Source organism: Pseudoliparis swirei, chromosome 6 (assembly GCF_029220125.1).
Source record: "Pseudoliparis swirei isolate HS2019 ecotype Mariana Trench chromosome 6, NWPU_hadal_v1, whole genome shotgun sequence".
NCBI classification, from domain to species: Eukaryota; Metazoa; Chordata; class Actinopteri; order Perciformes; family Liparidae; genus Pseudoliparis; species Pseudoliparis swirei.
Genome location: NC_079393.1, coordinates 18,243,352 through 18,269,023, shown reverse-complemented (window position 1 = coordinate 18,269,023; position 25,672 = coordinate 18,243,352). Strand labels below are relative to the sequence as shown.

Sequence of the window (25,672 nt, the reverse complement as noted above, 5' to 3'; positions counted from 1 at the left end):
TTGTTCTTACGGAAGAACTTCAAACTTCTGAATCGCGAAGATAAACTGCAGGCCAATTTGGGGAGACATTTTTTTTTCTCATTGTATTTTGAATATCATGGTCTGCCTTTGGAGAAGGCGTGAGAAAAACTCCAGCTGTGCAGCTGCTCAGCGGGCCGTCACAGAGGGAGACTGCGAGTGGGATTCGTTGTGACCAAACCAGAGTTTCTGATTGTTGGAACCTTGAAAAGACTCACAGGATATCGTTTTCGGTCAGTTTTATTATATTTTGTTTGAATTAAGTATATTTTTACGATGCGATAACAAGGCAATTTGTCCTTGTTCGGTCTAAGAGAGAATTAAATGTAGTAATGTATTTTTGGGGTTTAGACGTAGGTTTACTATTTCTTTCGACATTTTCTTTTTATGTATCAAAGAAAACCGTTGCTTGCACCTCATCCGGGTACGTGTAGGCACAGCCGGCACTGCTCCGCAGATCAGCTTATTGGGTCAATAGAGCATGCTCTGGGTCATTTATTTCTTCAGTGAATTACATTAACTATCACAGAAGGTAACTCATTTCCCCTTTAAGAAAGCCTTTATTCCTCTTTGTAAAAATCAATCAAAATCAATTATCCCTCTAAATTTCCCATTAGGAAGAATAGAGTAGTGGGTTTGCCTGTATCTATTTAATCTATTCACCTTATTTAAGACCAAGGACTTTTGTAGTGGGGGTGAATCTAACATGAGAAGAACAATCATTATATACAATTTACCACAAGCACAATAGATAATCAGACATGCCTATAGTGGTAGCATTTACAAATCCACCAATTGTGTTATTATTTATCTCATTAATCTTTGTTCGGTCTGCAGACATGTATGCATGTTTTTAAATGGAATACATCATTACGGCTTTATGGTGACAAACATACAGCAAGCTTTGCATTATATAATAATGGCATACACAATGTGGTGACACTAGAAACAAAAACAAAAAAACTTAATGATGAGATGTAAGAAAATTACACAGACACACATTTATTTACTGATATCTATGTCCAATTACTTTTGCCATCTTCCACTGCGGTTTAGCTCCATGAAATATTATGATACACGCTGCTCCAATCACCTTTTACAAGCAATAACCAGATCTGGCCCATAAAGCCAACACAGGATTCGCTTTATCCATTAGAGGTAGCACGATAGTCTCCCGTCACATTAAACTAGTCCATTTACACACATACTCAAAAATGGTTGGGTGCCGTAGTTTCTTTTTTCAATGGTACAATTAGTTTTATCCATGGGAAATGGGGGGAAAGAGGTGATATAAAAGAACGGAAGGGGATAACTATGACTGTGGTATAAAAAAAAACAAGCATATGCCATAAAAGCAAATATAGCATAGATGTATAAACGCCTACTGTACTGTATGTGAAACTGTATTTTGTACATTCATGCTTACTTGTGTATCGGTTTCGTATGTGTAATGCTCTGCCATGTTGTGTGTAGATCGGCAGGTACTGCAAGGGAGCATATGAAGAGATTTAATTGAATTCCTTCTGCTTTTATGCAGGCCAACGACACTCTGGCTTATCCAGCCATGGATTGCTGCCAATGAGATCTAATCATCCAGCATGAAATGAGCCCTACCTGAGCAGAATCCCAATACGAGGCCTGGAGGCTGCATGGGGTATACCTCCATTAGGAAGGAAGCATGGAAACAAGGAAGCAGGAGGATGAGGAGACAAGAAGGAAGGGATTGGCAAGATGTGTACTAAAAGCGGGATAATTGATACATAGATATTAAAGAGGGAGTAGGTTGCTGTGTGTCTATTAAAGCACCCATAATAAACATCAGGAGAGTGTTTAGGCTGTTTTATCAGGTTATTTTAATACATAAAGAATACTCCCCAATATGGCAGAATTCAAAAGGCAGGAAGTCGGTTTCATCAACTATAACACCAGTGAGACGGGATGTCATGCTCAACATACATTTACTCCAGTACCATTATTAAAAGAAGCTCAGAGAAAGCTGCTATACGCGTCCATCAAAGCAAACGCAGAGCGCATTACACAAAGAGAAAAGTAACTGTCATAATAATGACCATAATAATACACTCATGTGTGTCATGCAGTGCCACACGCAGGCTTGCATATGTTGTCAGTTTTTCTTAAACCCACAGAAGGCGTGCGTACGTAGAGACGCAGACAAATGGACTCGACTGGCTCACATCCACGCTCTCATTATACAAACCACAGTGCATCAGCAAATACAGCTGACCAACCAAAATAATATCTTTCTCGAGCGAGCCACACTCCTGCCCTCGGCATGTGAAATAGCGCGTGAATATGTGTCTGTGTTGCTATGGCTACTGACTCTTCACATCAAAGCATTGAGGCGGCCGAGTTAATACAAACACATATATGTGCAAGTCACTACGTCGGCTACATCCACACAGCTCTCGATAAACTGACTGTGTGAGACACTTTGGAAAGTGGCTGCACTGACAGGTAAACTCGTGGGAAGTTAAACAGAGGACATGATTGAAGGGTAGAGGAAAGAGATTCCTCAATGTCCTAAAGGCATGTTGTGTGTGTGTGTGTGTGTGTGTGTGTGTGTCCTCCAGCTCCGTACAGTGAGCAGTTCTTCCTGCTGTGGGTGCATTTCCTCCACTGATGACGTCAGAGCTCTGCTGCAGTCACACGGAGAGCTGGGATTCCTGTGGAGTCGTAGCAGCATCCCCTCTACTGCTGCACATTCCGGTGTCTCTGTGTGTGTGTGCACGCCCCCGGTTTTTTGTTTTTTGCACCGTGTGTGCGTAACTGTGCGGTTGTGTGGGCTGGATTTGAATGATAATAGAGGCACTGACCCTGAGAGGTGCTTTACTGCTGTGACTCTTTTTCTCACTCAGAAACTGTCTCCTTTTTGTGAGCGAGCCAGCCTGACCCCCCCCCCCCCCCCCGTCTCTCTCATGTTCATCCGCGGCGTCCCAAGAGTTACAGCTCTCAGACGCCGTTATATATCTGCAAAGAGCTCGTAAAACCGGAGCACACGGGGCACACTAAAGCACCAGCTCTCAGACAAGTACATACACACACACAGGGAGAAAAAAAGAAAAAAACAGAGCAGCAACATCAGCTCAGAAATAAGCAGCTTTTAGTGATGAATTAAAACAAAGAAAAAAAGTCAGCCGTCTGGGATAAAGAGATGAAAGCTTCCGCTACTTCATCGCTGTTTGCCTTAATCATTCCATCACCTGGTCCAGTAAGGAAAGAGGGAGGGGGGGGAGCAAGATAAATGATAAGACACCAGGACAGAAACAGCAAGAAAAGAAAAAAGAGATCAAGAAGGCTTTTGACAACTGAAAATGACATTTGTGTCCCCAACACTCTGGGTTGTGAAAGGTCATCTATCTGATGGATTGTTCCTTCTGAGCAAAGACCTTCATCACAGCTTCTGACCTCACAGCAATCTGGAATTGGATTCAGCCAATTTAAGGGAAAAGCAAATGTATTATTCATTACAAAAATACATATGGGCTTAATTTCCTTCTTTTTAAAACCCAGTATTGAGAGAAAAATAGATGTACGATTTCTGGTTAGGTCACATGACAGCATGTGGAAGTTAAACACAGTGAACATAGCTTTAGTGATTTATAAAAGAATATGAATACAGCATGTATAAAGAGATACTGTGAGTATACAGCAGCCCAAAGTGGAAACATCACATAACTGTCAGCCAATAGAAAAAGGGAAAAGTCCCAACAGGAAAAGGTTGCTGGCCGAATTAAAAGCTGAAATACTATGATATACTAAATATTGGAGGAAAATAGCATAGACTGAACCTACAATTAAGGCCAGATGGGGGGAAACACAAAGACTACGAGACTCACTGCTTCAAGTATGACATCTCCCTGTGATCTGATTTCACTCTAATACGTACAGAGGATTGGACAGCAGCAGACTCACTGCAGTAACACAATATTTGATGAGGTACAGCACAGGAAGAGCAAACACATGTAACTGTGTGACATGGCTGGACCACTGATGCAGTAACACCTGTGATCCAGGTGTTTCTTCTGTCAACTGGCAACAACACACCCCCTCATGAGAATAGAACCTGCCCTCCCTTTTTCTCTATGAATAAAACAGACTATTTGATGATCCCAGCTGAGATGAAATAAGGCAACCTGGCTAATATAGTGCTAATTCTCTTAAGTCTGGCCAAGTATCAGAAGTCAGTGCCACAGAGACGAGCAGCCAGCGCAGGTTGTTGGTTTGTGACCAGTCATGCTTATCTAACTTAATCTCATCGAGGCCTGTGTGCTTCACTTCACATGCCAAGGCGACCCAGCTCAGGTGTTTCAGGCATGGGCGACATTGTGCTTCATAACCTAATGAGCTGACAACAGAGCGAGTGGCAGTGAAAGACTCTGAATGCATCACAATTACCCTGCCTCTGCCATCTGGGATTCACTGCACATCGCAAATGAGCGCACATTTTCGTTCATGTACTTTTTCTTGCAAAAGAGTCCAAGGGGAGTTGCCAACAGGTCGACTGAAGCAAAGCGGTTTTGTATAAATTAAAAAGCCACTCATTGACTGTATTCACTCTCTAAATGCAGTAATAATTCAATCAGTAAAACGTCCAAAGTGATATTTTCGTAAGTGTAAGGCATCCCAAGTGAAATGGACTCAATGTGTCCATTATATGTATATGCAAGCAAGTTCTATACTAAACCACAAACGTGATATCTATCTATGCGAAGAAATATGAAATTAGTGGGAAAATGGAGAAATTTACAAAATACAATAACATGTGTTTTTAAATAACTGGTACAGCTTCTTCAAGGAAATGCCATACACATAGCATGCTTTTAGGGATGATGTCAAATATTGTAATGATAGAATGAAAAAGACGAAAATATTTCACCATATAGAAGGCAGGCCTCTGACAAATGGGGCCGTGTGAATTGTACGAGTGTGCCGCAGCAGTTAGAAAACTGGACCAAAGTCAAGGTCACCGGCCCACCCATCTATTTGTTAATGGATAAGGTGAAGCAGCGCAGGCAGCGATGCAGGGATGAGCACAGAGCTTCCCCCCTGATCTGAGGACAGCCTGCCCAGGCTAGCTGAGCTGACAGCAACTAAAGCCGAGGCTCCCCACATGTGCTAATCTCCCAGATTTAAATGGGAACACAGCACACAGTGCGGAGCACAGAGCAGGGCACGCCTGTCTGATCCATGACCCTATGTTTGAGCGCACGCACAAGCACACGGCGTGCACACGCACACACATGCAGCGCACACATGTGAAGACGCAGCCATGCACACAGAAACACAGCCAAGAATCGACAAAGCAGGTGAACTGAAATAAGTCTGATAAAGACAACCTGCACGCATGGAAAGCAACTGAGGGGGATGCTAACTTTCAGATCGCCGGCACATAAAGAGCGAGAGAAATGTGAGCACCGGAGAGGTGGAGAGAATTCTCGTTCTTTCTTCACGAGTGAAGACTGTGAACCAGCTCTAAACAGGGAAACCATGACAACCAGACAACCAACCTTGGCAACCAACTCAGCTTTCGCACAGTCAGAGCCAGACAGGCGGCGCAGCAAGGGTTAATCCGAGCCGGGCGAGCGAGAGGACAGAGAAACAGGCTGATTAAGCCCACTGCTGTGCGCACAGACGTTGAATGTGCTGTACGTCTTAAAAAGGGCCATGTTGACAAAGACCCCCCAAAAAAGTGGCAGCTGTCTCAGTGGCCGGATGAACGGCTGACTGGCAGCATCAAAGGTACCGAGATGTCGAGAGATGTCTTCTTTTAGCAACGGTGTGAAGTCATATATAAAGGTTTCAATTTGGAGCACAGGTGAAAAGAGATACGGTGCGTTGTTTTCTTCTCTCCGCTGCGCTGGAAAACTAGCACTGTGAAATTCTGAATATCATGAGGTGATAACAGATGACACGGAACACAGCGGCCGAGAAGGGCTGCGGACACTCAGCCACAGGGAGAGATGGAGTGAAGGGAAAAGATTGTGTTTGTACGAGCACGGCCGTGTGTGTGTGTGTGTGTGTGTGTGTGTGTGTGTGTTTGTCTACACGCGTGTCGTTTGTGTTGGTATAAATGAGGGCAAATGGACCCTAGAACCATGCCGTTCTAACCTGATTCTCTACGCTATATCACACGGCGGAGGAACACTGACAGTGGCTGCTCAGAGTGAAGAGGAATCCAAATAGGGTGCGATGGGGCCCGTCGAAGAAATACTCCCATAAATACACACACTCATTCATGGTCGCCCACTGAGACTGTTCCCAGCAATCCTTCTTCCTTATCCGTATTCACGAACCTCACATTGAAAGATGGAGCCCTTTTCTCCTCTGGAGGTCAGCAATAGAGAGATGAAAATCCGGGTGCAGGGGAGGATAATGAAGAGAATGATCAATATCTTAATTAATAACCTCCACTGCAGTCAGAACATTCAAGATCGCTTCATGCTCACTCAGTTTAAGCTTTTTTTCCCCCCTCCACTCCTCCTCTTCCTCCTCCTTTGCCTTGCCTTCATCATTCTCTCTCCACCCCTCCTCCCACTTTCCTCATCATTAATCTCTGAAAATCGTTGGCTACATACATTCCTCCAAATCGATGCAATTCCACCGAGGTCTTGTCTGATTTACCACATGGCTGAACCCATGTATGAATCTTGACTGGCCAGGGAAACAGAGTGAGAGAGAGATGGAGTGAGGCGGATGGGAGGAGAGGACAGGAACACGATATGACAGAGACCATCACCATTATATAACTTCCGCAAAAGTCACAGACAGTGAGGAGACTACAGGCTCAGTCCTGGTCCAATTTACTGACGCCATCGTCTCGACTGCAACACCGATGCAATCTCACCTGCATGCATACACATTAGGAGTTAACCGTTCAGAATAGCTCACAAATAGACAGCACATGCATCAGCTGAGGGACAGACACTCACACATACACTCACACCGTTTACGACACATTTCAGGCCTCAGGGAGCAGGGCTCTGGTCGAGCCAGACAGTCGGAGAGCTGAGATCACGCCGGCTTGGCTCTGATCCAGCTTGCTAACAGAGGGTGCTACCCAGCTGGGTGCAACGCGGCACAGCCACCGGGTCGGGGCTTCTCTGTTTACGATCTCCGTAGAGTCCCACGGAAACATGGCTTTCATTTATTTCCCCCCGCTTGACAATGTTAGGTCAAAGCTGCCAACTTCTTCTGGCTACACAGGGGAGATCGACACCTGTGTTTGAGCTTGACGCGGGAAACACGATTATTTTAATGGCGCAGAGGCTACAGGACCCCGGGAGTTTGAGCACCTGCACAAGCAACACACACACACACACGCACATACGCAGAGGCCTTTACTTTGCCAAGTGGTTTTTCATTGACAGCATCGACTGAGCATTGTCCACTCACTTGTCATCATCAGGAATATCATGTGCTGCGAAACAGTATGGATCTCCTCTTCCAGACAGGAAATCTTTGGGAGTGCCCATTGATCTGAATCAACCACGCCCGGCTCACCAGCTATAAATCAACGTTGAATTAGCGGTTTTACGTGAGCGTGCAATGTAGCAGACTGCCAGAACAGTTCAGTTAATGTGTGTATGTTTAAATAAATGAAAAGAAAGACAAATGAGAGCCGTTCGTTCACCGTGTCTTACGCCGCAACAGCAAAGACCACCGTAAGAGTTACAAACTGGCCGGCCTTTTGCCGACAGGAAGACAACAAAAACAGCTGGATGCTGGCTTAAAGGCCTTGTAAGGCCGGTGAACCCAGAACAAGAACTCTCCAGAAGATGCACAGCAACAGAGAGCGGTGAACAGAGAAAGAGGGAGGCAGACACAACATCACAGGTAGATTGTTGTCAGATGAACAGTCAATATGAAAAGCCCCCAGAGCACAGATGATTTCACTCACTAAACGTCAATCAAAGAATCAAGGAGCCGACACATCAACCTCCAACGCGTCGCCCGTGAATATCCAAGTCTCGCTCGCAAAAAAAAAACTGGGACTTACACTGGATTAGCAGGCAGTGTTTTCTACACAATAGGCCTCTATTCAACTAATCAACAGCCTTCAGGAACAGAATAAAGGCAAAGCACGGCCGTGTTTTCTAACGCATTAGTGGAACAGAGCGGTGATTCAGCCCGTCTTAAGTCATTGCACTGGCAAAAACTAAAATCCACAATCTCCAGCTTTGTCAAACAAAGCTGGAGATTGTGAAACACATGAAGGTGGTTACTCCAAACACTACTGTGATGGAGACCTTCAAAAGGGAGTTCTGCGTCTGAGCAAATGTTAACTCAGGCTTGTGAGGCAAATACGGTGAATGAGACAACCCAACACCGAACACATGGAGCTAATTCAGGGTTAGCTTCAAATAGAAGTTGATTGGCAATTTTGCAGTGTGACACGAGTTATGAGGAAACTGCTCAGCTGTTCAGGCATTCATACCCCATACAGAACTGGAGCTATAGGAACCATCCCACAGGTGGCCTTGATGATACTGAGGCTTTAGTCCCAATCAGTAGCCAGCCATGCATGCAATCTAATTCTATAGGCCCCACTGCACATATGACAAAGAGAGAATCGACGTACACATGACAAGTCTAGTACACACAGAGTAATGTTTTCTCATGTATACCGACTAAAACAAAAATATAAAAACAGATGCACCCTACTGCTTAAACTGTGCACTATACATTGTACTACAACTGTTCATGTAACCATGCATTTGGATTTCTACAGCAACACAGAGGAGCTAAGTTGCTACGCTAGAGTGGGCCAACCACGATACCTTTGGGCCACGTGAGCCTGAGGACACTTTGGCTGTGCAGATTAGATCAGGAAGCCAAACCAGAACCACTGTGGTGGCCATGTATGTGGTGTGTGTGTGTGTGTGTGTGTGTGTGTGTGTGTGTCAGGACAAGGCCTAATCACTTGATGAACACTGATGAGCACCACTCTTCTGAGCAGGACAGCCAGATCAACCAGAGGCCTTCCGCTTTCTCCCCTCTAATTATACCAGCCAAACGCAGCCTGGGAAAGCCCACGGGAGCTTTAGCCCAGCGGACGGTCCCAGCTGTCACTCATGAAGGAGCCCCGCTCATTGGATATCACAGTTGATCTGACAGATTAACGAATGGTTGATGAGTGAATGGCATATAATGTTGTTAATCTTAATAGGTTTGGTGTAGACTAACTACACAGATGGCAGTAACCATGTGATTTTTTCCGAACACACGAATAATGCCGGACCTCGTCATTGCTGCACATTTAAAACATAATAGAGAAACCAGACACAGAGCATTCAGAAGGAACATCTTCTCATTCGAAATGTCCCTCTTAGTGAAACATCGTTGAAATTCGCCAATTCAGAAGCCACGAGAGGGCCAAGCTGCTTGACACAAGTCATAATCCACACTGACCTATAGCTTACCATGCTTCCAAGGTTTTGACATACGGGACTAGCAGGAAAAAGGCATCCCAAGCTGCCTCAACACTCCGTGGATGATCTCAGAGAAACCATATCATTACACGTCTGTCAGCCCACAGTGCCAGCTCAATACCACCATAAACAGCCATTAGACACTCTTGAGAGCTATCTGAACCAGAGCCGAGTCTTGCAGTGAATGAGAGACGCTCCTGTAAACACAAATGATCAATAGGAGGAGGAGGAGAAAGGAAAGCAAGTGTGTTCTGACACGGCAAATGTTAGGAAAGAACTAACTGGTACGTGGCCTGCAACATCACACCTCAGTCATACCCCCGCTGCACAGTGGAGCTGCACCGAGTCGGGATGCAACATGTTTGGGGATTTGCATAGCGTGACTAAAATGTCCTGGACCAACGGTCAAAGAGAGTGATGAAGTTATGATGAAGGCGCACACACACACACAAACACTCTCACTCTGACACCAGGGGATGGCAAAGAGACAAACTCCATTAATGAACGCTGGGGACTCGCCAGGTGAATGAAGTGACAGAGGAGAATATTTGGGGAAAGCATACTGTTTGAGAGAACACACATTACACGCACACGCACACACGGTTACTCAGCATGACCAGCTGGACCGGGTAGGGGAAGCGACGCCTATCGTAGACGTTTTAGACAACAGATGGGAGGAAAATCTCTCAGCGGAGAGGGTAGAAGAGGGAAAAGTCGGTCTGTCTCTCCCTCTCCCTCTCTCTCTAAGGGTAGTGAGCTTATGGAGCATTCTGCATCACCCTTGCCATCTCTGCCTACCTAACTGCTCCTGCCTCTCCTCTCACATGGCTCCACTGGCTGCATGGAGTTGACTGCAGGAGGATTTGCACTGTACTCCAGCTGAGAACGAGGTTGAACTGCTGTATGAGAAGAAGAATAAAACACACACACACACACACACACAAGCAAAACCAGCATGCAGTCACCAATAGCATGAAATATTAAAGAGAATGAATCTTCTCTTTCGCCATGCATGCGCTATATGCAACTTTGACAAACTGCACTGTCATAGCTGTCTCTGCTGAGATAAAGCATGGGCTCCTTATTAAGGAAGCTCAGTTACATCCCCTGGGGTGACTGAATGTGGAACAGAGTAGCTCTATTCCAGCTCTGCGAGCGGCCCATATTGTAAGCTGTCAAGGTTGGACTCCACTACTCCATATCGGAGGAAGCCCACGTATTGCAGTGTGAGCCTATGGGAGAAACGCCTGCCTGCTTTCCTCCCTGCCTGCAGACTAAGAATAGATCAATGTATCAGGCAAATCGGGATTAACAGCGTTGTGCTCCAATCACAGGACACACACACACCCACACACACACTATATCTCCCTCTCTCTAACCAGGGACACAAGTTCATTTTCATAGCCCATCACTGTCATGTTTTTGGGGATTAGACGTGGTCCACGTTGCTCTTGCTCCTCGATGCACACACACGCACACACACACACACACCAAACCAATGTAAAGCAACGTCCCCTGAATCCACAACCCCTCGTACCACTGTGTGAACAATGATTAGGTCAGCTCGCCGGAGACATAAAACAAAAAAAACACTAAAGCTTGGCAGGTGTTTGTAACTAAGCGGTTAGTTATGTATCACCTGCAGACACACACTCTCACACACACACACACACACACACACACACACACACACGGCCAAATGTCAACTCGCCGCGGAGCACCTCTGAAGATACATGGTGCAATTAAAGGGGTTGCAGTGCGCGAGCTGTCCCAACTAACCTGTCTGTCCCTTCCCGAGCGTCTTCTCCAAACGGTAAGGTCCCACGTAATTGGCATGCTGCGCGCCGCTGTTGTCTTTGCTGGACGATGTCATGTCGAATTTGTGGTGGAAACTGGACACTTTACAATAAAGCGGGGACAATTAAACACTCCTTGCTTGAGGTCCAAGCCGCTGTTGTCTTTCCTTTTACTCCACAGCCTCCTTCTCTTCCTCTCTTCCTCTCTCTGGCGCCTTCTGCTCTCTTCTCCTCTACCTCACTCGCTGTTTGAGGAGGTGAGGGTCTCTCTTTCTCTCCTCTTTTCTCCTATCGCTGCAGACAAGCCGCAAGTGCCTTGCAAATCATTGTCGGTTGAACTGCGCTGCGGCTGTGCGTCTGTGGGAGGTGCTGCGGGGCCGGCGCGGTGATTGACAGCGGATCCAGCCAACAGGAGAGCCGGAGAAGCTCCGCGCTGCCGCCCTGTTTGTTGTTGCTGGAGGATTTGGGGGGTTTTTTGCTTCTTTTTTTTTTTAGAAAAGTTGCAGGTAGTGATGAAAGCCAAATAAACGAAATAAACCTTTAACCTCTTATTATTTAAGAGCAATATGGGGTGGACTATTGTTGAGATATGTACTCAGATGTATATGTAATGTGATGCTGTACTGTGGTATGTATATATGGTTACACCACAGGGTGGCGCTAGGGCGCAGGCTATAAAGGCTAATGTGCCATATGATACTTGGTTCAGTTGAAGTAGCTCTGACCGTGAGACTGATGTGTCTGAAGCTTGCTAAATAAATACGCCGACAACGGCTAAAGATAAATCCATCATTTATTCTTTCCTCCGAATGCAACGGTAGCTGCTGCAACAGTGCTCCACAACTCAACAGGTTATGGGCCCAGGAGTCGTTCGGAAGAAAAGTTTAACAGTTAGAAAGTCGCAACGAACCGCGTGCTAACGGGCAGCTAGCTAAGAAGAAGAGCAAGCTCGCATGATGGAACAACGAGGGAGGAGCAGGTTGCCTCGACCGACATTCGACGGAGACGAAACCAAGTATGAGATTTGGGAAACCAAAACGCTGGGATATCTCCATTTGAATGGACTAAAGGACACTATTCTGAGAGAACCGACGTCAGAACAAGAGCGAGCAGCAGATGCAGGTAAAAATGCTGACGCATACGCAGAGCTAATTTTACTGTTGGACGACAAAAGCCTCTCGTTAGTAATGAGGGATGCGCCCGATGATGGAAGAAAAGCTCTGAAAATATTGAGAGAGTATTATGCAGGGAAGGGAAAGCCCGTATAATCAACTTGTACACCACGTTGACATCGCTTCAGAAGGCAAGCCATGAGAGTATAATGGACTATATCATCAGAGCAGAAACCGCCATCACAGCGCTGAGGAACGCAGGTGAAACGTTAGGAGACGGATTGCTAGTGGCTATGGTTTTAAAAGGACTGCCTGAGAGTTTTAAGCCATTTGCAATACATGTGGCTGATACGGACGATAACATCACGTTTGCAGAATTCAAGACTAAACTACGAAGTTTTGAAGAAACGGAGAAGTTCAACGTAGCTGAGTCGAGCGACAGTGTGATGAAGACTCAAGGGAAGAGTGGAAGGCGTCCCGCCAAAACGGTCGCCCGTGACTGGAACAAAGAAGACACAGAAATGTCATGTTTCAAGTGTGGCATCAAAGGCCACAGAGCGAGAGCGTGTCGACAGAAGACATGGTGTAGTTTTTGCAAAAGCGACACACACAAAGATGCCACGTGTAGGCGTAAGGACAAACAAGATGGTGTGAGTAAAGTCTCAGAAGATGCCGACGAGGACTACGCGCTCACGGTGAGAGACGGAGGAACCAGAACCCAGCGGCAGCCGGCGTGCAGTATCCAGGAGAAGGGTCTGATGGTGGACACAGGAGCTACCTCTCATGTCATCACTGACATAACCTGTTTCAAAAGTTTCGACAGCGCGTTCAAGCAAGAAACGCACATTGTCTAGCTGGCAGACGGCACCCGATGCAGCGGAATTGCTCAGCGGAGGGGGAATGCTGAGGTTTCCCTCATCGACAGCAACGGACAGCGACGAAAGGCGACGCTGAGAGATGCTTTGTTTGTACCGTCATATCCCCAGAGCATCTTCTCGGTGAAGGCAGCTACCACGAGTGGAGCTACGGTTGTCTTCAAAGAAGATAAAGATGTCCTGATAACCAGAGGCGGTACCAGGTTTAACATTCATGTGTATGGAAAGCTGTATTATTTGCATACTGAATGTGAATCTAATGATAAGTGTAATGCCTGTCACGACATACAGACATGGCATGAAATATTAGGCCATTGTAACTATGACGATGTTGCGAAGTTGCAAAATGTTGTTGTAGGTATGCAGATCAAAGGTAAAACGGGTAGGCCCGAACAAGAGTGTGAGGTGTGTATTCAGGGAAAGTTTGCCCAAACCAGAAATAGAGACCCTGATACCAGAGCAAAGGCTCCCTTACAGATGGTACACACAGACCTTGCAGGTCCTGTATCCACTGAGTCGAGAGAAGGTTACAAATATGTGCAATCATTTACTGATGATTACTCAAGCGCAGTGTTTGTTTATTTTCTAAAGAAGAAAAGTGACACAACACAGGCTACGGAAAAGTTCCTAGCAGATGTATCTGCTTATGGGAAGGTGAGGTGCATCAGATCCGACAACGGAACAGAGTTTACATGCAGTGATTTCCAAGCAGTGTTGAGGAAAAATAATATCAGACATGAAACGTCAGCTCCTTATTCCCCACACCAGAAAGGAACAGCAGAGAGGTTGGCGTACTCTTTTGAGATGGGTAGGTGCATGATAGCTGAAAGTGCATTAAACAAGCAGCTATGGCCCTACGCTGTACAAACAGCAGCAATGGTACGGAACAGATGTTTTAACAAACGTACAGGGCAGACTCCTTATGAGCTGCTAACCGACAAAAAGCCCAATGTATCCAAAATGCAAAATTTGGGTCTGTATGTTACACATACAAACAGAGCAAAGGAAGCTTGATTCCAGATGTGAGAAGGGCATTTTGTAGGTCACGACAAGAACAGCCCAGCGTATTTGGTGTATCATCCAGATACAAACAAAGTACAAAAACACAGACTAGTAAAGTTTGTGAGGCAGTCAACTGTGGAAAAACAAACACAGACAGGTGAGCCAGATCCAAGCGATAGCTATGATGACACTGTGAGACCCAGGACTACTGAAACCACGCAGGGGTGAGTAGGAAAACCGAAAATAGTGATAGTCCAGGTACAGAAACGAGGTCTAGTGACCATAATCAAACGCAACAGAGTGTGACAAGTGGCGAACCAGAGAGTAAAAGGTATCCATCTAGAGAAAGAAGGAAGCCGAGTCATTTAGATGAGTTCATAACTGAAAACGGTGTCAGTGATGCGCTTCATATCACAGTAGACTACTGCTGTAGAGCGGTGTGTGGCATTCCACAGACATTTGGGGAGGCAATGGGGTCAGCTAACTCAAAACAATGGACAAAAGCCATGGATGAGGAAATCCAGTCCTTAAACGAAAACAAGACCTTTACCCCGACATCACTGCCAATAGGCAAGGAGACAGTGGGGGGTAGATGGGTTTACGCCATCAAGACTGATGCAGATGGGAGAGACAAATACAAAGCAAGGTTTGTGGCCAAGGGTTACAGACAGAGAAAGGGAATAGACTATGGGAGACGTTTTCACCCACGGCAGACATGACGAGTGTAAGGGTGGTGCTACAAAAAGCTGCACAGGAGAATTTACTCCTACACCAAATGGACGTGAAAACTGCGTACTTGCACGCTCCCATAGATTATGAGATCTACATCAATCCACCAGAGGGTTATGAAGAAAAAGAGGGTATAGTTTATAAGCTAGAGAAATCCCTTTACGGTCTTAAACAGTCCGGCCGAAATTGGAATAGGGTTTTGCACAATTGCCTTACTGAGGATGGATTCACACAAAACCCAGCCGACCACTGTGTTTATGCCAAAGAGTCAAAAGAAGGAAAGGTGATCATAATCATATGGGTCGATGACTTGATCATTGCAGCAAGCAATGAAGAGAGACTGAAAGAGGTGAAAGAAATGCTTGCAGAAAAGTTTAAAATGAAAGATTTAGGCAAACTCAAAACATTTCTGGGTATTGATTTCAGTCAATCAGATGGATGTGTAAACATGTCACAGGAAAGGTACACTAACAAGATACTACAGCGTTTTAATATGCAAGATTGTAGGACCAGAGAAACACCCTGTGAGCAGAAGCTAGAGTATACTGATGATGCAGTAAAGATGGAAGATGTCAGGATGTACAGGGAGGCTGTGGGTAGTCTTATATACCTCACTACTTGTACCAGACCAGATTTGAGTTTTGTAGTGAGCAGATTATCACAGTAATTTGCAGAGCCTACAGAGGAGCAGTGGGTCACTGTGAAGCACGTACTAAGGTATCTCAAAGGCACTGCAGAGAAAGGGTTAAACTTTAGGAGAAATGACAGTGAGGAGCTAGGAATACTAGCCTACAGTGATGCTGACTGGGCGGCTGATACCAGTGACAGACGCAGTACCACAGGATACTGTGTCAGTCTTAGTCAGAACAGCTCTCTAGTCTCGTGGAAGACTAGAAAACAACCCACAGTTGCGCTGTCCACCTGCGAGGCAGAATACATGGCACTGGCTTCAACCATACAGGAATGTCTATACCTGGAGCAATTATTATGGGGACGGAGGAGAGGGCAGCTGAACCTGGCCACCAGAGAGATGGTGAGTGTCCTGGGCCAACATAAGAAACTGGTGTCCAGGAGAACATTCTGCCGACTGCTATGAGGCTCTACAACAGTTCAACCCTTCTTATATCTATATATCTATCTATCTATCTATCTATAGATAACTACAAGTACACACAAACTATTGTACATGAGGACAATCAGGGGACAATAGCTCTTGCCAAAAACCCTGTAAACAGACAGAGGTGTAAACACTTTGACATAAAGTACCACTTTATCAGGTCAACTGTGATCGAGGGAAGGGTGATTTTGATGTATTGTTCTACCGATAACATGATTGCTGATGTGATGACCAAACCTGTAAGTAAGTTGAAACTGAAGAGGTTTGCAAGTGCTCTTTTTGGAGAGTGATATGTGTATGACAGAGGTTCACATTCATTCTGTTTTTTTGTGTGTTTCTTTTGCTTGAAGTATAGCAACCTGAGTTCAAGTGGGGGTGTTGAGATATGTACTCAGATGTATATGTAATGTGATGCTGTACTGTGGTATGTATATATGGTTACACCACAGGGTGGCGCTAGGGCGCAGGCTATAAAGGCTAATGTGCCATATGATACTTGGTTCAGTTGAAGTAGCTCTGACCGTGAGACTGATGTGTCTGAAGCTTGCTAAATAAATACGCCGACAACGGCTAAAGATAAATCCATCATTTATTCTTTCCTCCGAATGCAACGGTAGCTGCTGCAACAGTGCTCCACAACTCAACAACTATAATCACATTCTAGTATAATACATTCATTTTTGAAAATTGTTTACTGTTTTTCACCAGTTTAAATTGAATCAGTGTTAAGATGATGACGCCTTTTATTAAAGATCCCCTCCTGTTGTAAGACACACTTTATATACATAGGCTACTCTTTGAACTGTGGCTGTTGTTGTTGTTTTCCACAGATAATGTGAAGTTGAAAGTTAGAACCTATGAATATATAAGTATTAATCATTTCAAAAGTGTAAATACCTGACACTATGTGCTCTGTTTACTCCAACTACCCATAACGACTACGTGGAGCTTTAATTTCTCCATGCTCCTCGCTCAATAGGGTAAAATGTAACAGGACCAGACTTCTGAAGCAGAGCCATATACCTGGCTGATGGGACTTGTGGGTGTCTGGAGGTCAGTGTGAAATAACACGAACATATCATAGTTCTTGTTATTTCTAACGACATAATGTAAGTACTACTATGCTGTGAATATATAAAGAAATTATAAAACACAGCCGATAAACATTTTGACACAAAGTGCCTGTAATCGTGTGGGGCAAAGTCCCAAACAAATTTGAAAGAATTGCAATTAACAAAAGCAATGCGCATGCAGCGATACTTTGGGGCACCTGGAGAGAGTCGGGGCAGTTGCCTGGATTGCATTTGGTAATCCAGCCTTGGAGACTGAAGTAAATTAAACTATTGAAGCCAAATAAGCCATTAAGGCAAATGCCATTTCTCCAAAAGAACTTTGTCTCTATCCCCTCTTCTTTCTTTTTCTGTGTGAGAGAGCACTATAATGTTGTCTCTCAAACACAAATACACATCACACAAATACAACTGCACAGTGTGTGTGTGTGTGTGTGTGTGTGTGTGTGTGTGTGTGTGTGTGTGTGTGTGTGTGTGTGTGTGTGTGTGTGTGTGTGTGTGTGTGTGTGTGTGTGTGTGTGTACAGCAGTGGGAGAGTGTGTTGGCCCTCTGATTCATTCACACCGCACTGGTCTGAGACCTGTGACTGTGGCTCTGACCCCTGTCTGTTCCTCACACCCTGAGAGAGTACAGGTGTCCGGGGACACATGCAAGAGAAACACACCAAGATATTCATGCACACACACAAACACACTAAGTGACCTCTAAATATTCTGTATAAAAGGTTGAGGGGGCTTCTGAAACATTAAGCAGAAGGAATTGCATCAACACCATCCCGTAGGCTACGTCAAAGCCTAAGACATTCCAGAATGATTCCCAGGCTTTCCTCTAAATACAGACTCTACTAAATTATCAGCATCGCATTTCAATCATCAATTGCATAGGAAATTACAATAGTGGGGTGCGTCATCTAATTTCCATTGATCTTCCCACTGCATACAGTACAATTTTGCATAAACATTACAGGAAATAAATGGTAGAAAATAAATAGTCACACCTAGCCACATCTCATTCAATATACAAGCCTTGGAAATGCCTTGCAATGCTTCACAAAAACACGTCCCTGTCTCCTCACTTTTCATTCATGAAGCTAAGTTAGCAAACTGCACATGCCCCAGTTTAGTGCCTTTGAGGTCTGTGCTGAGCATGTGGGCCATTTCCCCTGACGCCCTTCACCACACTGGGAGCTGGGCTGGTGTGGGAGGTGTGACCCACAGTGTCACCCACGTGACTGCGTGGTACCAGGTGGAGCGGGGCATGTGATGTCAGCAGCCAGGTGCCAGGTGGGCGCCTTCTCAATAATGCATCATGCCCAGCGCTGGCACCACTTTGAAGTGATCCAGAAACATCTGTAGCTTGAGTTTTTAATCACCTTGCCCGTACCTCCCTGCTTCCAATCAATCCTTCTCCGCTCCTCCACAGCCAACATCCCCTTCTCCCTCTCCCCTGCAAATATATTAATGAGAAGTCGTCTGTTTGAGCATGTGTGTTAGTGTGCACATGTGGATATGTGTTTATGTGCATATTTACATGTGTTGGCCCAAACAACCACCACGATGTAAAATTCAATCAACTGGATAAACAAAATTAAAAACACCTCCTTGTCTTCTGGATGTTTTTGAAATGTTCAGCAAGGCAAGAACTACAGAGTCCTGTTAGATAACACACATCTCCCATCTAACAGATAGCAATCGCCTGCAACGGCAGGCTCCAATGGGATGTGCATACTAATAGTCTCTCCTCAAACAACTGATCAGATTAAACAATGCTGTAACGGAGGGCTAGAAATCATGGCATATTGTGTACAGTGAGAGACCTCTTCACTCACAATTATTATCGAGTTCATTTGTATGTTTGCTGTTTGCTAGAGAGAGATGTGATGAAAGATAAGGTGTGCCAGAGAGAGAAAGAAGAAAAACAGAGGGAGAGATAGAGAGGCGGAGGTTTACCAAAAAAGTGGAACACATTTGATGTGTGGCAAGATTCCAATAACCTTCGGAGGTGAGAGGGAGCCCAGACTGCATAATACCTCCACCATACAGGCGCTGCTTCATAGCAGAGTCTGACCGATTCAACAGGGGGCAATAAAAACATTACGCTACACTAAATGAGTGCACACACTATACACAACCCCACGCAGAGACACACAAATTGACAAATATTAATGTTTCCACGCAGGAACAACTGCTGCACACACAAACACATACCCTCAGTTTGTACAGCCCTTCTGGTTATTGCCAGCTAGCTGCATGCTAGAAGCTGTTGGCCATTACTGGATTAGCCAGCATGGTGTGCTTGATTAATTCGTGTGTCATCCACATAGAGAGGAGACTATTAGTGTTCATCTGCAAACATTTAGAAAACTGGAGGGGTGAGAGATGAATAAAAAAGAAAAACAGGTGGGATGACCAGACCTCCACCTGACATAATTTAAGTCATCTGTGAAGCAAAAAAAGGGGGCATACAAATTTAAAGAAAGGAATTAGTGAAAGTATCTGCTCACTCTCCGCTCAGGTGATCCTGTTTCTCAGGATGCAGACAGCTTCCCCTCTCAATGCAGACACAAAGGATTGGGTGGAGCTCTAAAAGGGCACACACAAGGGAAACAATATGACAGGTTACTCTTTCCACGTCCTCTCATATATCTCTGTGAGATCCACAGCAAGGCTCTCGTTTCTATCCCTCCCATAAAGGTGCGTGTGCATGTAAGTCTGAGAGAAGGAAAGTTTTTCTGCAAAGCCATTCTCAATGAAATAGAAGATGCACCATGAATAGAAGGAATAATTAAATCCATATATTTTACAAACATGTAGCTCTTTGGGTTAATAACACGAGGAGGATGGCTCCATGTGCAGAGCGGCGGCGTGTCTTATCGTCACATGCATGTGATCAAATCTCATAATTATCTGGACCCTAGAGGGCACATCTCCGAGTCTGCTTGAGGACTTTGGAGTGTGGCACACTTGAGCCCTTGCCACTTCTCTATGCAAATGAGTGTGATCACGCACCAACTCACGGGCACACACACATGCATATGCTCCACCAGCCAGCACGTTCATGTACCTTGAACAATGGTCAGCTGGCGTTCATTTCAAATGTCACTACAGTATACTGGTTGTACACTGACATGCCATGAGTGAGGCTGTGAAGGGAATACTCACCAGAGGGAGAACTCTCTCGCTCACAAGCACAAGGATACGGGGCACCAAGCTGCAGCTCCACTGCCCCCTGTTGGGAAGAAAAATGCACCTTCTTTCACTACATCCCCATTCCCGAAAATCCCCAGCCTCCCCCACAGGGACATCCACAATCATTCACTGAAAATAGAATATCGAAACACTGATTGTTCCTCTACCCTTATGACAATACACAATGTCATCCTCATTTTTGTCAGGCAAGATATTGGCTGAGAAGACGGCGTCTTGGATTTGCTCACGTCTCACACTGTCTCGCAATCTCACCTCTCTCTACTGACATCATGAAATCACAACCACATTCATTTGACCCACTTTACCTTCGCTCCTTCCCCGTGGTGCTGCAGCCCTGATCAGCACTGTTAGCAGCTAAATGTGCTGCAAAGGTGGATTTCTCTGTACTGTAGGGACAAAGAATTGCATCCCTGTTCCGCACAGCAAATAATCACTCCCACAAGCCCGAACAACTTTTTTTATAATTAGGCTTTAAAAACGAAATAGGTGGACAGAGGAGCTGCAACTAATGTGGTTAGCTTTGAAAAAACACAGCAAGGGCATATTTGTTAGTTTTCATTCACATATGTTCACATGCTGTAGAGACTTGAATATTTACACACACAAAAACACACAGACACACATAAAAAGCCAGCATTTCCTTTTTAATTATAGCTTCTTGCCATTGCAAAGAACATAATTGCAGTATAAGAAGCAAACTGTTGTAATCATGCGAAGGGTTTGGCTGTGGCATTGGATAATTAGGTTGGCTGCATGTGCCTCACTAATCACAGGCACATTTAATGGCAGCATGGGGTGAAGGACTAAAACAACTACATTTAGCTGTAATAAATTCACTAATCACTGATTCAGCATGCACTATCCCTGTTGTCTTTCCGGCTCATTATCAGTTTGACTTTAAAGAAACACAACATAGTCAGAGTACGAGAATATAACAGTCCCTCCTCTGTGATCACTCCATCTTGTCAGCTACCTTGAAAAAGAATAGGAGTATATTTTAAGGTACTTACTGTGTATTTTAAACACTAAACATCATCAGTCACCAGATGTGTATTTCTTATTCAAGACTTAGTTCTTATTCAAGATTTAGTGTCCTGCATTTTGCATTCCGCTATGTGCATTTGCTGTAGTTTTAACTTTACGACTATGAAGTGTATTAATTTATTATTGTGATTAACTAAAAAGTAATTATTAGTTCACACTTTTACCAGTTGAGCCCAAGTTAATCCCCTAACTTACAAACTGTCTGACCTGACAACAAAAAAGCAATTTTTAAAAGACTATTTGCCAACAGCCATTTAGTCTATTAAGAGCAAGTTGCTTGTGGGGCTGACTACACAGGTGACCTTTCCCTGTCAGAAACCGGCTGCGTACCCTTGAAAATGACTCACACACACACACACAAAAGCACCCTTTCTTCTCTAGCCAATTTAAAATCAGCTTCTGGCAATGTCATTCACTCCAGCATTTAGAACATCATGTATTTGTGCAAGCTACATGATCTGATATACTTACTTGAAAGAAAAACATATGGCACATCATGTATCTGGTATACGTTGTAATGCATGAAGTCGGGTTTCTCCACCGCTTCCCGAGATATATGTGTGAGCTCACACGTCAGAAACCGAACAGTGTATAGAACCATTTTTCTCCTCACATCGCTATGAGAGCGGCTAATTGGCATAGCAGTTACGTCAGGAGATATTAGACGGCTCATTTGAAGATATTAAAATAAATGTTCCTTGGGGACATTAAACCTGTCTTGTAATTGCTAAAAGGATAATGAAGAAAAATATTTTCCAAAGAGGAGAGGCTGATTGTGCAACTTTTCTGTCCCACACTGCAACATATGCTCCGCTCTGGGGTCATTGAGCTCTGAATTACATTATGCACTGTGTCATTGCGGTATCTCTCTGTGATGTGTCATCCTATGCACCAACTTTTTTTTAAATTGATTTACTTTATTTATTTAATTAATTTTCTTGTGTATTTTTTTCTTCTTTTTCCTAACTTGTTATGTCATTTTCTGTAATGTTTAATGTTGTGTGCTCTGTGCATGTTCTCTTGCATTGTGAAAATATTTGGAAAATAAAATACAACATTCATCCTTTTAAAGAATATTGTGTGATACATATTATTTTGGATTTTGCAGTGAGTGTAAGCTAGACAGACAATTAGTGCAATGTCCTGTGTCAGCATGAGGTGAACAGTGTCTTACATGGAAAAATTATCATGCACATGTCTGCATATGTCTGCATGTATGTGTTGAAAGTGCTCTTGTGTGAGATCAATGTCCCTTTTGAACAATACCGTCATGGCCAAGGTCCAATCACCTCTTTGTGTTAGCAGCGGTATGTTTCTAGGGTCTGCACCGGCTTTAATTGCCTGCAGAGTTCAAGTGGCCCACGGCTCTACAGCGAGCACTAAAACCATTAATCGTCAGATAAACTGAGATACCCTTTCATCAAATGACTGATGACTTCTGGAAGTCTGCTATTCTGCTGTTGAACTGAAACCTTTGGATATGTCCATGTATCCCATTTACAGTTCACAATGGAAGAGGTACACATGACCAGAGGGTCAATAAAAGCACAGGTCTGAACTAAATTAACTTTAATGACATCTTCCAACACCCAGGCGTTGTAACTGCTTTATCGCTGTCACGGGAGAATGATGGTCGCATACAATTGATTCCATAGTGTTCAGGAAATTAGGCGAAGATTCTCAAGTTTAGTTAACAATTTCAAAAAAAATTGGTAAACAGGTACTGCAACATTTTTGACACAAAACATTTGTAAAGCAACATTTAGGAAGACTTTAAAGGCACAGCACGTTAGACTGAAGACAACACGAACATCACAAGAGCATCTCGTCATTTGAACAAGAGCTTCAAAGTCATACTGTGGTAACTCGCAGTGGCTTTTGTCTCAGAGGGAGGCATGGAGGGAGAATGGAGGTGGGCTGAAGAGCGGGAGATGGATGAAGAATGGGCAGGAGGCGACAGACGTGGGCGATGCAGGGGTGGCTCAGGCTGTCGGGGACGAGTGACAGTGGCAGATGCATTACCAGCAACATCTCCATCCCTGCTGACGCCGGACTCTTTCCGTCCCACACACACACACACACACATGGACACGATCACACGCGTCTAACTTAATTGACGCCAGCGGTTTGGTCCCACACCAGGCACAGGGGGTAATAGCTGTCACCCCTTTTTTCCCATTAACCCCCTGCCTTAATCAACACACACACACACACTCGGAAGCATATACACATATATGTGTGTATTTTATCTCTCCTTCTCCTTGTCCTCTCTGAAATGTCAGGCTGGCATGGGGTTGTGTGGGGTTCCTCCGGAGAGCAATAAAAGCTGATTGGAGTTAAAACAGTTGGTCAGGCCTCCCCGCCCCAGCATCTGTTGGATTACAGTCAGCCAACCTGTCATCTGTGAAATGAAGGCCAGTATGGGAGGAGAGGGGAAAGGCCACAGGAGGGGACAGGCGGACAGAACGAGAGATGGAGGGATGTGCGAGAAGAGGGGAGGAGCACACAGATTGCTTTAGCACAGCTTATGGTGTAACTCTATCAGACACATTTAACTTTTTTTATTTTTATTTGTCCACCTTTAGATGTTAAGCAGGGGAAACCAAGGGGAAAACAGGGATGGGTCAGAAGTAGGGAAGGACAGACACACCTGACCTTTAGGTGAATCATTTCATCTCCATCCTCATGTATCACTGCTTCTGAGCGCTGGGTGTGAAGAGCAATCCCTTTGACCCCCACCCGCCCCCCTTTGCTTCACCCCTTCCATTGCATTCTTCTCTGCTGAGCCCACCCACCGCCTCCACCTGCTATGTCCCCCCCTGAGGGAATCATTTTCACTCTAACAACTTCAATTAACCTTCCCCCTTCATGCACGCAAACACACACGCATCCATGTGCACATGTGCACACACACACACACGCACACACATTGGGTAGACCATGCCTTCACACACACATCTCCCCTCCCATATCAATCACAGGTGTTAAAGTCACTGGACTGGGAGACAGAAGCTCCGCAAGGCTTCTGCAGTGACATGTAAAAGAATGTGAGGCTACCTGCTACAGTCTACAATACAATGTGTTCACTGCCTTTAAACAAATAACAATGACACTGTCATAAATCCTCTGAAATAATTAGAGCTGGGACAGCCAGAGGAAATGTATTTAATTTCATGCTCGAAGAAATGGTAGAAATGTTTTCTTCTTTTTCTGTTCCAGGATTAAGTTGTGGAGGTCGGCTGAGGCACCTCCAGGTTGGAGGTGACATACATGTTCTGTGAAACAAAGTTGAAATGAAGGTCCTCCACCCACTGAGTGTCGAGGTGTTTCTCTGCGCCGATTTCTAGAATTACAGCGCAGCCTTTTGACATTGGAATTGCAAGAATGAATCACAATCTGCTGAGCTGAGCTAGAGTCTTAAAAGAGACAAATTAAATAAGCAGTAGAATTAGAGGTCCACTTTGATATGAGAGTCGGATTATTGTTTCTGAAGCCAGTTAGGGGTTACTAATCTGATGCATCTGCAAACATAATTTGTCAAATTCACTGGTATAAAGCAGATCTGCAATATAAAGATTGGCCTTCCCAGCTACACAGGAGTTCAGGGTCATTGGTCTGCCTTTACAAAGGAGCCCTTGCTTGTGTTGTTCTATGTGCATGCAAGCATGTACGCATGCAAGCATGTACGCATGCTTGTGAACATGCGGGTGTATACTTGCACTTGTCTGAATGCATGTTTGTGAGTGCAATAAAATAAAAAATCCGAGGGGGGGGGGTTAAATCAGCAGCTGTTCTTGAAATCAGACTTGGCTGGTGCGGGAATGCCTGCAGGCAGAAAACTCATAACTATGCTTCCACTCGTTTTCATCATCATTTAGCTGCTGGAGAACAACGCCAGGCTGCTGTTTAGGCAGCAAAGTCCAAAAGCTAACTAGTGCCAACATTGTAACTGAAGTGTTTCAATATGCTCTAATGATGTGAAATGGGATGCTTTTAATCATAATATTGCACTCATAGAGTAATGACAGCCCCACATTGATTCAGGACCTCGATTCATTCTGCTGGATACTGCATTTATGCTTCTACTTTCAATAATGACTCTGATACTACAGCTGAGAATAAAACCTGCCTGATCATGACTTCAATTAGCACTTGATATGGACCTGGGGACTAGGACTGATTTCACATCTGATTAAAATAGCATGCCCTATGAAGGGATTAAGACTGCAGGCACAAAAAAAAGAAGAGTAT

General features: G+C 44.6%; 1 protein-coding gene across 12 annotated transcripts in view; it reads right to left on the bottom strand.

The window, feature by feature from the left end:
• The window catches only part of brsk2a (BR serine/threonine kinase 2a), a 168,520-nt gene extending 156,963 nt beyond the window's left edge, over positions 1-11,557 (bottom strand). For all 12 annotated transcript variants that reach the window (XM_056416461.1, XM_056416464.1, XM_056416470.1 and 9 more), the window contains exon 1: positions 11,247-11,557. In XM_056416461.1, the coding sequence (XP_056272436.1) occupies positions 11,247-11,340 (94 nt within the window). In that variant the 5' untranslated portion in view covers positions 11,341-11,557. The remainder of the gene's footprint in view (positions 1-11,246) is intronic.
• Positions 11,558-25,672: the final 14,115 nt, after the last annotated feature.